Consider the following 16,024-nt stretch of genomic DNA (forward strand, 5'->3'; position numbering starts at 1 on the left):
AGAGAGATTTGTCCTGACTGGGCCAGGCAGGAAAACTCTAACTACAAATGGCGCCCAACGTGTTTGCAAGAGTTTCCACCTAAAACCTGAGAAAAAAGATTCTAAAACAGAGCTAAAAACAGCTTCCTAATTGTTTCTCTCAAGTTAGCGGCAGCCTGCTGGTTTGAGCTACTATGGCGGGTTCCTGGCGTGTGCATCTGACCTGCAGTGTGGCGGGAATGAGGAATCTACAAGCAGCACTTTACTCTGCTGCATGGTGGATTTAGCCTTTGCTAGTTAAAAAAAAAAAAAAGTTTCTGGGCTATGTACTGCTTTGATAGAACTGCTTCTAGACCCAGAGCTGGCGGTAAACTGTACCACCACCATGTTGGGAAGCTGAGGTGGGTGGAGCCAGCAGCCACAGCGGCGTTTCAGTCTTACAAAGATGGATATTACACAGAGAATCTGGTTTATGTTGTCTTTGGGATTTTTAACTGCAGAAAAAGATTTGATCGTAAAAGCTGTTGAGTTAAACACATATGTAAATTTTAAAGGTACCTTGACTTCAAAATTTGGATATAAGGATATGTTGCTTTGGAAAGGAGTCTCTGCTTTTGTTTCCACAGAAATCCAGAGGCTGTGGATTTGTTCCAGATTAAGATATATCAGGTTTGATCAGCCAAGACCACCTGAAAGGTCTCCGATGACACCATGGCCCAGATGATCTGACATCCAGAATGGTTTCAAGGCAACTGGCTCAGAGGTTCACCCTAATAGACTACTCTATAATCCTAAAATTTTCTTTGTATCCCCATAAGATACAGCGCCCCCCTCCAGCAGGAAGTAGTAAGAAAAACTACGCCCACATTCCCAAAATTATCAAGCTGGCTTTGGAGATGGAATTGGCTCACTCCTTCTCTAAACCCAGACATATTGCTAAAAGAAAAGGTTAAGAGATTCTTGTGTCCCAAATCAGAAGAGCCCTCTGGTGTGGGACAGAGAGAAACCAATATTTTTATTTAAATTGGGTTGATTATAAATGAGATCTCTTTCTAAAGAAGGGGATATGATACAGATATAATAGGATGAAAGGGTAGATTAAGGAACTTACTTCTAAAGAGCAACAACTTGTTTAAGATGTTTTACATTGGTATAGATTTTAGTTTATTGATACAAACTTAAAGTTAATTTTGTTATACTGTGTGTATATTTCTACTCCTGTTTAAGGTATTGTTTGTATAGCTCATTTAAAATTGTAATGGATAATTAAAAATAGATTAATAATTAATCATCTGTGATAATCATACTCATAGCCATGTTAGTTAAGTCTTCTAGGTATACATAGAGATATTTCAGATAGATAGGTAATCTTCAAATACTTCAAAGACCTTCAGAATATGGCATTTAAAATATTTTTAAAATTTAGACTTTCTGGACAATGAGACATGTCTGCTCCTGGCAGCACCGATTTGCTTCAGAGAGGAAGATGGGCATTGAAAACATTTCATATCTTATCTTCACCTTGACAAAAAAGCCATTTGGGCTAGAAACTGTTCTTGCCTGGACTGCTTGATCCACTGGACATGCAGGACCCATAGAAAGGTGACCACTAAACTTTGCTTGACAAAATGGTCCTTCAGGTTCCTGCTTCGCAGAGGAAACTGCCAGACATTCTACAGGTCACTGAGAAAAGTGATCGAGAGACTCTAGCCCTGTGGGCTGAAGACAAATGCCCCAACTTTACAAAGGAACATTAGGTGACTGTCCAGGCTGCCAGCTGTCTCTGTCTACTCTTACAAGACTCCCGAAAAATGCTTGCATCCTTCTTCCGGTTCTCAGGCAATATTATATCCTTCTGAGGTCTTTGATGTGGTTGAAGACTAGATAGTTATAATTTCCTCAGTTATGATACAAGATAAGTTAGATATAAAACCTTAGACTTACAAATATAAGATAGGATATCTTCTTTAATATTGTAACTGTAATTCTTGCTAGATAATTGTTTTGTTATATGTAATTTTACTATGTAAAAGTTAAAACCTTCCTTAAAAAAAAAAAAGAAAAGGGGAAGTGCTGTGGATATCGCTCTGTACAAATAAAATGCTGTTTGGCCAGTGGCTAGGCAGGAAGTATAGGCGGGACAAGAGAGAAGAGAATTCTGGGAAGTAGAAGGCTGGAGAGAGACACCGCCAGCCGCCGCCATGAAAAGCAACATGTAAAGACACTGGTAAGCCACAAGCCATGTGGCAAAATATAGACTAACAGAAATGGGTTAATTTAAGAGAAAAGAAGTAGATAACAAGCAGCCTGCCACGGCCATACAGTTTGTAAACAATGTAAGTTTCTATGTGCTTTCTTGGTTGGGTCTGAGAGACTGTGGGACTGGTGGGTGAGAGAGATTTGTCCTGACTGGGCCAGGCAGGAAAACTCTAACTACAAGTTGTAGTGGAGGTGGTAGCACACTCCTGTAATTCCAACACCTGAGAGCCCAAGGTAGAAAAATCAGAAGTTTAAGTTCATCCTCTATATGCTGAGAGAGAGACAGAGACAGAGACAGAGACAGAGACAGACAGAGACAGAGACAGAGGTTGTTTACTGGTTTTGCAGTGCTGAGGATCAAACCCCAGGCCTCCCACATCCTCAGCAAGTGCCTTGTCAATGAGCTGCATCCTATCCCACATTAAAAAAGCTCAGGTCTAACCTTATTCCAGCAAGAAACGACAGTAGTTAATCATAAGTATGTTACAACGATATTCTTCTAGGCATATCTTGTTGATGTCTTAATATGCTAATAGCTGGGAAAATAATGCAAAATAATTTTACAGGACAGCATATCCACCAACAATTTTACCTGTACACAGTCAGTAATGCCACAGATCTCACCTGGTGGCTGCCATATCAGTGAACCAATGGAACAGAACCAACCACTATGTTTCTGCCACTTACAACCTGGATTAAGTCATCTGTTTCTGAGACAGATACATCCAAGTCCAAAAGATCTCCAGAATTTTCCTAAGGGTCGAAAAAAAAAAAATCTTGTAATAGTGTTTTAGAAGAGAGTCCTGGTCGATGAAAACTGCAAGGATAAACCTCTTCCCAAAAGATATTAACATTTCCTCATCAGGAACGTTACAGTTTGAATCTGAAATGTTTGGGATCCTTTCAGTGGTGGGCCTGGTTGGCAGAACAAGTTGCAAGGGGTGCACTTTTGAAGCTTATGATGCAGCCTGCACTGCTGTCTACTCTGGACTTTCTGGTCCACTGCGATGGGAAGTAACTGTGCCATACCTCCCCCTGCCTATCATGAACTTGAAATTTCTGAAACTGTGAGGCAAGGCAAGCTCTTTTTTCTATGAGTTGTTTCTGCCAATTATTTTTTGTCACAGTGACAAAATTAAGTAATAAAATTAAGAATCAGTATCACCAGCCAGGTAGGTGGTGGTGATGCACGCCTTTAATCCCAGCACTCGAGAGGCAGAAGCAGGCGGATCTCTGTGAGTTCGAGGTCAGCATGAGCTACAGAGTGAGTTCCAGGAAAGGCTCCAGAGCTACACAGAGAAATCCTGTCTCAAAAAACAAAACAAAAAAGAAAAAAAGGAAAAGAAAAAAAAAAAAAAAGAATCTGTATCACCTACCTAAAAACCCTGGGACCTGCAACAGTGACCTGCCTGCAAGATATCCTGGTTCAGTAGTGGCATAAATATTATTGGGAGTAACCAACGTTTTTTTAAATTTAAGGCCCATCCCAAGAGACGGAACTCACACTTGACACTGCTAACTGGTCTAGATAAATCATGAGTCTACTGTAATTCTTCTAAAGGAACATAGCAACAAAATGACTCCCAATGACACATGCTATGCCCATAGATCAGTGACTTGCTCAGCCCTCATCACAGAAACTTCTTTTTACAGTAGGTGGCAAAGAGATTCACAGTTGGACAATGTGCAGAGAGTAAGAGGAGACTTTGGAGCTCTCAGTCTTAAGTGGGGTATCTTTTTTTTTTTTTTTTTTTTTTTCTGAGACAGGGTTTCTCTGTTGTAGCTTTGTGCCTTTCCTGGAACTCACTCTGTAGACCAGGCTGGCCTCGAACTCACAGAGATCTGCCTGCCTCTGCCTCCCGAGTGCTGGGATTAAAGGCTTGCGCCACCACCACCCGGCCTTTTTTTTTTTTAATTTTATAATTTAATTTAATTTTACATATTAGCCACAGATTCCCCTGTCCTCCCTCCTCCTGCACCCCCCCACCCTTCCCCCAATCCAACCCCCATTCCCATCTCCTTCAGGGCAAGGTCTCCCCAGGAGATTCAGCTCAGCCTGGTAGATTCAGTCCAGGCAGGTCCAGTCCCCTCCTCCCTTCACCCAGGCTGAGCAAAGTGTCCCAGCATAGGCCCCAGGCTCCAAAAAGCCAGCTCATGCACTAAGGACAGGTCCTGGTCCCACTGCCTGGGGGCCTTCCAAATAGTTCAAGCTAATCAACTGTCTCATTTATCCAGAGGGGCTGATCCAGTTCCATGGGGCTCCTCAGCTATTGGTTCTCAGTTCATATGTTTCCACTAGTTTGGCTATTTGTCCCTGTGCTTTTTCCAATCATGGTCTCAATATCTCTCGCTTATATAATCTCTCTTCTTTCTCTCTGATTAGACTCCTGGAGCTCCACCTAGGGCCTGGCGGTGGATCTCTGCATCTGCTTCCATCAGTCATTGGATGAGAGTTCTACCACGACAGTTAGGGTGTTCTGCTATCTGATCATCAGAGTAGGTCAGTTTAGGCAGTCTCTCGAACGTTGCCAGTAGTCTATAGTGGAGGTATCTTTGTGGATTTCTGGGGACCTCTCTAGCGCTTTGCTTCTTCCTATTCCCATGGGGTCTTCATTTATCATGGTCTCTCCTTCCTTGTTCTCCCTCTCTGTTCTTGATCCAGGTGGGATCTTCTCCCGCTCCCCTAAGCTCCCTTCCCCCCCCCCCCCCCCCCCCGCCTTGCCCTTCATTACCCCGCCCCCCCCCCCATGTCCACTTTGCTCATGTAGATCTCATCCATTTCTCTGTCATTGGGCAATCCCTGTGTCTTTTTTAGGGTCCTCTTTACTAGGTAGCCTCCCTAGAGTTGTATCAGTCTAGTCATCCTTTGTTTTACATCTAGCATCCACCTATGAGTGAGTACATACCATGTTTGTCTTTCTGAGTCTGGGCTGCCGGTTGTGGTGGCACACACCAGTAGGATTTGCTAAGCTAAGTGAGGTATCTTTATCACATCCCTTCCCTCAAGATTAAGGGATCTATGTAGGAGAGGAGGTACAAAGATTTTAAGAGTCAGAGGTGGCAGATGACTCCAAGGAAGCAGCATCTTCCAGACAAAACAGGACTGATGCCCATGTGAACTCACAGACCGTGTCAGCATGCCTAAGACTAGGGAAGTTGAATCAGGGGTTCCAAGTTCCAGGCCAGTCTGACCTTGTCTCAGAAAAATGAATGTAATTTAAATGTAAGCAAATACTACATTCATTTAAAATTGTTTCCTACTCCTGATAAGGAATACATTTATTGTAAATGTGTGTGTGTGTGAAGAAAAGTAAGCAGATGAAAATATGTACCATCAAAATAGATCATGCTAACATTTTAATGTATTTCAACTCATTCCATTATCTCTCTGTGTACATGAATGTAAAAATGACATCAGAAGTGAGGCATTAGCATTTTTTAGGTAGAGAGATGTTGATAATTCATTGATCTTTTACCTAATAACATTTGAATATTTCATGGAGTGCTTGAACCAAGACATATGTAATGTCATGTAGTATTATGTTTATAATCTTTCTTTGGCTATCAGACCTACCAGCATACTTCAACACTATTGTCAATATAACAACAAAATGTCTAGAAGTATAACCAACCCTCCAAAACTAAAAATGACAATTTTGCAAATATTTTCATCACATATTGCACTAACTTTTACCCTACAGTACTGGTTGTTTGTACAAGTGCACTGACAAAAGATGTAAGCTGTTTGTAGATTGTGCACAAGACCCCACAATCCTACAAACATAAGGAGTCAATTATAGACAATACAAGCATTAGGGAGGCTCAAGGAACTTACTATGTCCCCCAAACGTTGGCTTTTAGGAAGAAATATACCATCTGCAAATTTGTGAACCCTATTTTTTTTCTTGTTCTGCACCACACTTGCATTTAAAACTGTTAGCCCTAAAGCTGAACACATTATTTTCATATTTCATGTTAGGTTTATATGTAATAGACCCCAAATCAGTTCACAGCCCCTGTGTCCTATGGCTCCCAAACACCTGCTCCAGGATCTACTACCCTCTCCTGACTGGCCAAGTTGGGTCAAAATAATCTTCTATGAATTCTGCATGTCCTGTTGGTAGATTATTAGTAGTTAGAGTTTAGCTACACAATAGTGTTGGATGCCTTAAGTGACTTCACCTCTATTCCCTAGTTAATTTTGCGTCTCTCATATTACAACTTTGTGAGAGTTTGTGTTTGTACTAGGGCTGAGGATCCAACCCCAGACCTTGCCCAAACTAGGAAAGTACTCTTTCACTTATATCATGACTTTTTAAGAGCCAGGGCTTTTCTTTTAATCTGGCTAACTAATCTCTACACGAAAAATGCCCGGTAGAATTACGGATTGCTATCCTTTCCCCTGTGGCTTTATTCCTTGCCCTCTTCTGCAGTATTCCCTGAGCTCTGCCTACTGTTTGACTGAGGGTCTCTTTACCACCACACTCTTTTTTGTTGTTGTTTGTTTTGTTTTGTTGTTGTTTTTTGAGACAGGGTTTCTTTGTGTAGCTTTGGTGCCTGTCCTGGATCTTGCTCTGTAGACCAGGCTGGCCTTGAACTCACAGAGATCCACCTGGCTCTGCCTCCCGAGTGTTGGGATTAAAGGTGAGCCACGCCCGGCAGTATTGACACACTCTTACCGTGACAAAAATCTACCCATTGGATTATTTCATTCACTCATTCACTCACTCACTCATTCATTCATTAATTTATTTTGTGGTATTAGGATGGAATCCAGGTTGTGTGCATGCTGGGAAAACACTGTACTACATCTAGACAGTCAGCTTTTTCTCATTTCCTTTGAGAATTTCATACGTGTATAACCTCATTTTAAACAGAAACCTAATATGAAAATAATGTGCTCAACTTTAGGGTTGACATTCTTTAAGTGTGGCACAAAACAAGAAAAAAGGGATAATTCAGGAAAGTGCAACTGGTTTATTTCTTCCTAAGAGTCAACATGGGGACACAGAAAGTTTCTTCAGTTCCCTTGGTGTTTGTATTGCCTTTCATTGACTCCCATGTAAGATTATGGGGGATAATTATGAGCATGTATAATCATTCCATGAAAGTGTTGGGCATGGCAGAGAGTGTTGTTAACCTCATCACCAGAAGGCTGAGGCAGAAGGATGGTGAATTTGAACCCAACCTGATCTACATGAAGCCTATCCAATGTGGTCTGCACGGCGAGTCCGTATTAAAAACAAAACAAAACAAAAACAAAAAACCCTTTTTCATTACACCCAAGAGTGGGTCTCACATATCCAGGTGTGAACAAAACTGTCAAACTACATCTAGGTCTTTCAGAACAGAGTCCAAAAGCCGAAGGAGGAGGAGGCCAACTTAGCTTCTGTTTCACAATAACCCTCAGGGTAGACTAATTACAGAAAGTTGGCATTTCCCGAGACCGAGTGCAAAAGTTGACTGGGAACTTGGCAAGTCCCACGCGCGCAGAGCGCTGCAGAAACCGTAGCCTCAGGGTTAGCCGGGATCGGAACCCGATTTCTGCACACTTTGTCGCGCGTAGGACAACAATTCGGACGCACATTTCTGGTTAAAAGCGGACGGGACCACGGGCCAGAGTGAGCGAGCCACCGAGGAACGGGACTAGAAAGGAGTAAAGTGCGGCCGCAGGCTTCCGGTACCCAGCTTCCGGCTCCGGGTCCGGGCCTGGGGCAGAGGCGGAGCCACCGTCCGCCGCGACTTTCAGACTTCCACTATGGCTACGCGCTGGTGGTGCTGGTGGTGCTGGCGGCGGGGCTGCTCCTGGAGGCCCGCGGCCGGGAGTCCGCGGCCGGAACGCCCTGGCTGTGCGGGGCCGCTCTGGACGCGCGCCGCCTCGGACACCCGCGCGCAGGTGAGGCCGGGACATGCGCGCTGCCCGTGGCGTAGAGGTCACCGTGCCAATGACAGCCGGCTACCGAATGAATGGGAGGACGCGCACGTGCACCGGGGCCTGGGTCGCTGTGTCCCCTGGGAGGGATGCCGGGGGAGCGGGACTAGTCGCGGGACCCGAAGTGCGGAGCAGCTGCCCGGGCACCCGGGGGACTTTGGGGCTGAGGTAGGGGGAACGGCGGAGCGCAGCCCTGTGAATCCTAGAGACCAGGGTGTGTCTGGAGGACGCAGTTCCTCCCGCAAAGACAACCAGAGCCAAAGGGACATCTGCTCGCAGTTTCGGATTTCGGATCCAGTTAGCCTCAGAATTCAGAAAGGGTGTGAGGCGACGAAAGGCTGATGCTAACTGGGGTGGACCTGACCTCAGTGCTGCAGGTGCTTAGGAGGCAAAGCACACCTGAAAGGCGCTGGAAGGACACTTACTTAGAAGGAGACGGACGAGGCGGAGGGTGGCATGAGAGACCTATGACTTCGTTGATGTAAAATCATTCTCTCCGTCTAAGAAATCCTCCCCTACTGCATTTGACCCCAGTTTCACTTTTTCTCCCAGTCGGATTGGCGCTGTAAATGGCTCTCTGGTTCTGCTTGAGTGGGGTCTGCCCGTGCCATTGGCATTCCTGGGCAACATCCTCAGGCTGACTTTTGAAGTTAGGGGTTTTTTCCACTTTGGGTTTTGGAGACCATTCCAGCCGCACAGCTATTGTATGAGGGTTCGCTTTTCATTTGCAAAGAACCCACCCCTTAAATTCGGGCTTGTGATTTTAGTAAGATCTGTTAGGCTTCATTACACTTATCAAACACTACCAATGTGAAATATGTAGCATTTATAAATGCCTGCTTTGTACTAAAGTGGATGTGTATAGCAAATTATCCAGAAAAGAATTTGGCGAGAAAAATGCAAACCAGTTTAAATAGAAAGGATAATATATAAGAGAAAGAGGGTATATAGGGAGAGTTTGAGTCTTGGTTTTGATCGCCATAGATGCAGACATGTTTTGAAGAGTGGCATCCACCACAAGATGCCACTGGATCTTAGCTGTTTCTTGAGAGAGAGAGAGAGAGAGAGAGAGAATGAAAGAGAGAGAATGAGTGAGTGAGTTAGTTTTCTGGAAAGAATCTTGTCATTGGCTTCCATATTTGTCTCCTTGAGCAAAAGGAGAGCCTAATTGATGGTGCCAACATGTTCATGTGTTAATATTTTACACTACAAATATTTTAGAATTAGGCTGTCTGCTTCAGGCATGAATGCTTTAGTAACTTCCGATCACTCAAGGACTACAAACCTTAACAAAGAGCAACAATAATTAAACCAACTTTAGCTCTCCACCCTAGTGCGGTGCTGGGATTTCAGACCTGAGTGACCACACCCAACTTTGTCTTTGACTCATACTGAGCATATTCTCTTATTTTGAAAAGTCAGTTCTTAGCTAGGCCTGCAATGCCAGCACTTGGCAGATAGGTGGAAGAATCAGTTCAGAGTAATCCTTGACTACCTGGTGAGTTCAGTGCCAAACTGGGATATATGAGGCCTTAAAAAAAGAAGTAGATCTTAAGGGACAGAGTTGACTTTCAAAGAGAGTGATAGAAAAGAGGGAACAGAATCGGAAAGGGAAAATTTGTTCTCACTGTTATCATCAGTGAGCCACAGAACTGGCTGCACAGCTTCATTTTAATAAATATTCTGATTCTTTCCCTGTGGAAATGCTGCCCTGAGGTAGCTCTGAGTAGAATACAGAATACAATTTGATTGAACAGATACTGTCTTAAATTTTTCTGTGGAGCTGAGAGTTGTAGTTCAGTGGTAAAGACAATCCTTTCTACACTATGAGTATATATTACTGTGGAACAATCCATTTCTAGACTGTGAGTATGTATTGCTCTCATTAGTTAATAAAAAGCTGACATTTTGTAGCTGGGCAGGAAGTTAGGTGGGAAAACCAAACTGAGAATGATGGGAAGAAGGAGGGTGGAGTCAGGAGTCGCCAGCCAGATGCAGAGGGAACAGGAGATGAATGTGCCATGCTAATAAAGGTACTGACACGTGGTAGAGGGTAAATAAGGAATATGGGTTAACTTAAAATGTAAGAGCTAGTTAGTAGTAAGCCTGCATATTTATAACTTATATTCAGCCTCTGAGTTGGTTATTTGGGACCAGGTGGTCGGGACAGGAAACATCCATTTACAGTAGAACACTTGTCTTACATTGGCAAAGTTCTGGGTTGAGCCACAGTACTGCAAAGTGAAATAAATGTATGCTGTATATGTATTCTCAGCTGAGTAGTTTACAATACTCTACTCGCTAAGATTCTGCGTCTTTCTGTGAGTAATTGTGGATAGAAAGATATCACAAAGTAATCCAGCCAGAAATTTTTGTTATTTGCACCAAGCTCTGTCCTCTAAAGACTATACAACTAATGGTCTTTAAGCTACCTATTGGCAAAGGACACCTTGCATTAATCATGCAGTGTTAACATTTTATACCAGTTTAGAGGAATACTTTAGGTCTTAAGCTGAATAGTTGTAACTCTGCCATTAAGATGTTACTCACCAGGCAGAATGGTGCTTGTGCTGCATATAGCACATAACCAGCTTGTGCAACATATCAAAAATCCCAGAAAGTGTGTATGTATGTGTGTGGGGGCTGTTCTATAATAATAAAATCAAGAGAGAAAACTATTGCTATGTTTTCGGGACATTACAGTTACCTGTAGGTCATAAATACTCTTCATGACTTAGATACAATGAATAGCTAGAATGCTGTAGTGGAAACAACAGACCTCAGTTTTCTTGGCTACTGCTTGGCTAAGTCAGCATTTTCTGTTCTTTTAATATAGGTAAAGCAATATATGTTCATTCAAGCAAAACCAGAAAATAAATACCAAAAATAAGTAACCAAAGCAAGACCCACACACACAACACACATACACACAACCTTGTTTGGTTCAAAATAACTGCTTTCAACACTGGCTTACATGTTTCTGAACCCTGTTCTGTGTCTGTGCTTACGTAGAGGTTTTTGATGAGATGACAGTGCATACAGTTCTGAGGTTACTTCTTGTTTATAACTATAATCATGTTTGTAAGCCCGTTCTTCAGGCTTGACTTTTCTAATTTAAAAATAAGTGGGCTGATTAGGTCACTCTGGGTGAAGGTGTCCAATTGTCAGGCCTGTCCACCTGAGTTTGATCCTCATGGTGGAAGGAGAGAACTGACTCCCTGGAGTTGTCTTCTGACCTCCACACATCTGCCATGGCATGTGCATATGCACACACAGAGTTACACACAAAGTAAATGAACAAATGTAACTTTAAAAGGTGGTATGGCCAGGTGTGGATATGCCTTTATCTCAGCAAACCTGTGAGTTCAAGGCCAGCCTGGGATACATAGTGAGACCCTGTCTCGAAATAAACAGTAGTGGTGAGGCTCTGTGGGGGGAAATGGCTTTAAAACATAAGACTTTAAGAAGCACACATGTTTTATTTTCACATTAATTCTTTTTGTCAAGAAGCTTTTTTCACACACTTTATATAAAAGCCTTTACCAGATTAGATTAGTAAATAGTTATTAGTTTTTAAAATGTTTTTATCCTGTCATTAAGAACAGTACTATTCTTAATACAGGATGTTAAGATGGTTCAGTACTTAATAGCACTGACCACTATTCCAAAGGGCCTGGGTTCAATTCCCAGCATCCACATAGCCTGTAACTCTAGTTCCAAAGGGTTCCAAGGACTTCCAACAACCTCTTCTGGCCTCCTCAGCATTGCACATCCGTGGTGCATAGACACACTGGGAGAAGTTGGCCAAGTTGCCTCCTGATTAATTCTAGGAGAACCAAAGTGGGAAACCAGGGAACTCAAGGCAGCTGAGCACTTGAGTGTAATGTGCATGACAAGGTTCATTTTATTATCATAGCTCCTTTGAGATAACAGTTAGGAGTTTACAGTTCAGAAGAGAAGCCTGCTTCACAGCCCAGCATGTTCAGGGTTATATAAAACATAACCTTTGTCTTCAGAAAAACGTCTTGAGGTATTGGAAAATCCTTTACCCTAACTATTCTCTGGAAATTGAGGAAGTCCGCAGGCATTTATTTGTTGGGAAATACCAGCATCAGATGTTCCTATGCCTGTGGCAGAAATTTATTATATCCCTATGTAGCCTTGTAAACTGTAATGCATACATGCAGACTGAACACTCACACACATAAGATAAAAATAAATCTCAAAAAATATCTTTAAAGAATAGTGATATTGTTAGACTCAGTATTTGTTACCATCTCTGAATTGTTTAGGGGTGGTCTACTGTAATTCTTTGATATTCTCTCTGAATCTTTCTAAGTATCCTAGGCTGACCTTGAACTTGTGGTCCACATGCTCCCCTGGCCTCCAGGTGCTTGGTTTACAGGTGTACCCTTTTATGCCCAGGTGATTGTTAGATCTTTGATCATATTATCAAAATGCCCCTGAGGTTGGTGGTGGTTTGTCTGTGTTGTGCAAAACACATACTCTACCATTGGACTGTACTCCCAGTCCATTTGTTTATTAAACATTACTTACCCAGAAGCACTATATTCAAATATGTGCAATAACAATAACTTAACATAGGCAGCTTTTGTGTAAATGTCAATTCCTTCCTTAATGTTAAAATCTTTTCCTAACCATCCCCCATTAGCTTTTGACATCTGTGTGTTCTGAGAATTTAAAAGATACTCCAGTTTTCCATGTTCTGTGACCAGGCTTAGTTAAATGGAAGGAAATTGTTTTGCTGCTACTCTTCTGGTTTAGGAATAAATATGGACCCAGCTTTTAGAAGAATGGATGTTTTGTTACAGAGGGTTTTTTATTTTCTGCTTTTTGTTTTGTTTTGTCAGTGCTGGGGGTTAGCCTACAGCCTCTTGAGAACTACCTAACTACTTCTACTGAGCATTCCCTAGCTCTTTTTCTTTTCCTTTTTTTTTTTTTTTTTTTGATAGGGTCTCACTAAAAGTTACTCAGGATGACCTTGAACTCACTGTTGTCCAGACCAACCTTGAACTTGAGATCCTCCTACCTCAGCTTCCCGAGTAGCTGGGGTTACAAGCCTGCAACACCAGGACTGACTCCTGCTTTTGTCTCATTCCTGTGTTCTGCTAGGACGTGTATTACCTTCGTAATCCAGGAAGGGAACTTCTAACTGCCCTTTTTCTATTAAGGCTTACAACCTCTTATAAATGGCTGACTGAACGTTGTGAGTTATGGGAATAACATGTTTTAGAGGAATATTCTTATTATTTTTTTATGCTTTTGTTTTACAGATGCCCTATTTTAGCCTAGGGAAAACTTTAACACCTGCCTTCCCAAATGTGCATAGGATATCACAGTAAGTTTATAATTCGTATTAGAGCTACAAAGAGCATCACTGCTAAGAAACTTCTATTCTAATATTTCTTAGCCAACAACTTAATATGTTTAAGTAAAAACCATGGTTGTTTTATATGATCTCTGCCATTTCAAAAAATATGAATATAGTAAAATTTGAGTTCTACTCAGAATACAATGAACATAATGTAGTCTTTCTCTGTTGGCTTTCGAGGTCCTGTTCATTCAAATGACCTATTTATGTATTGTTTAGCAAGATGAGAATTTTGTGTGTTTCTAAATTATGATGACCTTTTCAGATTCATGTTTGATTTCTTCAAGCAAGTCCACCATATAAATATGCATGTGTATCTAACACTTAAAAATGGAGTCATGTGCATTTTCACTCACCTCAGGTTTCCTCAAAGGACACCAGCAGTGTGCTGTTGTAGTCAAATACAGAGTGGTGAGAAATATGCTGATCCTTTTAAACTGGGCTGGAGAGACTTGAAAGGTCTGTATGAAGACATTAGAAAGGTAAGTGTTTTATGTTACTGAAACCTAGTAACATTTTAGAATTACAAGCAAACCATACAGCCATTTCATGGCAGCTCCCACTTGTAATCCCAGCACTTGGGAAGCTGAGACAGGAGGACCACTGCAAGTTCAATTTTAGTCAGGATGACATAGTGAGTTCTAAGCGATGCTAGGCTTCTTTCTATATGAGACCTTTTATCAAATAACAAGCAAATGAAAAAAAAATTATGCCATTGCCCACTCAGTTTGCATATATCAGGTTTCAAATGTTACCTCAGCAACAACTCTGTGCAGCCTGGTGCTGGGCAGTATGGAGGGTGCAGTCCATGTTATTGTGTAGAAAGATGTTATTGCAGAGTAGGAGAACTTAAGAAAATAGGTCCAGGAAGCTCATGCTGGTTCAGTGAGCCATCTAACCTCCCTTCTTTATATGTATGAACAAAGTGGCTTCGGTGACTGTCTGCAGTATCTAATTCTGAATGCCATTGCTAAGCTGCTCCAAGTATGACTTCCTTCATTCAACTCATCATGTGAAATATCATGTGGATTATCTGACCCTTTTCAGTGTGTGGATTGAATGTGGCAAGCCTATCCTCCTGGGCCTCTCATAATGCCAAAGCAAACCATGACCTTAGTCCATTTGCCTAGCCTCTGTCCATAGGTGCTAACACTGGTGGGAAGTATGCAGTGAACAAGAATGTTCCAGGAGGGCTGCAGAGTGGCTCAGCTGGTGAAGTGTTTGCTGTGCAAGCATGAGGACCTGGGTTTGAGCCCCCACACCCCATAAAAAAGCTGGGCGGAGTGGCACACATTTGTCATAGTAGTGATGGAATGGAGATAGCTATATCCTTGGGACTCACTGGCCAGCCAGCCTATCCTGCTTGCTGTGCTCCAGGTTAGTAAGAGACTGTCTCAAAAATGGAAAGGTGAATGACACCCAAAGTTGTTGTCTGGTGTGCATACACAAATTTAAAAATAAATGAATAAAATCCTGCTCCAAAATGTTCATACACCATTTATCATCTTTTCTCAAAGATTCTGGCCTACTGCCTTACAACAGTGTAGCAGTGCCATGGAGAACTTCGTACATGCTAGGCAAATGTTCTACCACTGAGCTGTATCCCAAGGCCTAGAGTGGTTTTTCATTTTGAGACAGACTCACTGTGTAGTCCAAACTGACCTTGAAATCATGACCCTCTTGCTTCTGCCTTCTGAATGCTCAGATTAGAGAAGTATACCACCACTGGCTTTCATCTTTTGTTTGCTTACTTATTTAATTAAGGTAAGCTGTCACTATGACATCACTAGGCAGACCTTTAACTTTCTGTGTATCAAGATGGCCTTAGACTCGCCATCCTCCTGCCCCAAAATGCTGGGATTATTGACATGTACTGCCTCACTCAGCCCATCTCCTTTTCAGGACTGCCCTAACTTTGTGTCTGCCTCCTTCCTTTCCATCATAGTACTCTGAACCCTCTGGTTCACTCTTGTCCCTTCACATTGCCCACCTTTGCCTGTGTCTTCCTTCCCAGGTCATGGGAGCTTCCCCATCTTCCTTCCTGGAAAGAAACTGTTCCTTTAGCTTCCATGTTTTCCTGAGGCACTCAGTCCTTAGGCCATCCTCAGTTTATTTTTGTGTTCCTCTTTTATCTCTTCTACCTTGACCCCTTTAGCTGTGCTGTTTGGAATTCTGACATGCACGCACGCACGCACGCACGCACGCACACACGCACGCCTGCCTTCATATTCTCTATATATTCATCTCCATTTTTAATCCCCCAAATATCTCTACTCCAGGTTGAATTGTCTCTTCTAAACACATATAGCTTAGCTAACTACTTAGCAGATTACTCCATGAAGTATCCATGACTATGTCTAACTTAATATGCCTGGAATGCTCTTCTCATCCCATATGTAGTTCGGTTTTTTTGCTCCTAAATCCCAATTATGGGAGGGATCAGAAGAATCCTTGAAGCCTTC

At 42.4% G+C, this 16,024-nt stretch overlaps 1 protein-coding gene across 4 annotated transcripts in view; it reads left to right on the plus strand.

Moving 5' to 3' along the window:
- Positions 1-7,906: 7,906 nt before the first annotated feature.
- The window catches only part of Pdss1 (decaprenyl diphosphate synthase subunit 1), a 49,539-nt gene continuing 41,421 nt past the window's right edge, over positions 7,907-16,024 (plus strand). Inside the window, exons 1-3 of one of the 4 annotated variants that reach the window (XM_036187701.1) lie at positions 7,907-8,134; positions 13,465-13,529; positions 13,924-14,044. In XM_036187701.1, the coding sequence (XP_036043594.1) occupies positions 7,997-8,134; positions 13,465-13,529; positions 13,924-14,044 (324 nt within the window). In that variant the 5' untranslated portion in view covers positions 7,907-7,996. The other 3 variants (XM_036187704.1, XM_036187702.1, XM_036187705.1) reach the window with 3 other exon arrangements.

This window comes from Onychomys torridus, chromosome 5 (assembly GCF_903995425.1).
Source record: "Onychomys torridus chromosome 5, mOncTor1.1, whole genome shotgun sequence".
NCBI classification, from domain to species: domain Eukaryota; kingdom Metazoa; phylum Chordata; class Mammalia; order Rodentia; family Cricetidae; genus Onychomys; species Onychomys torridus.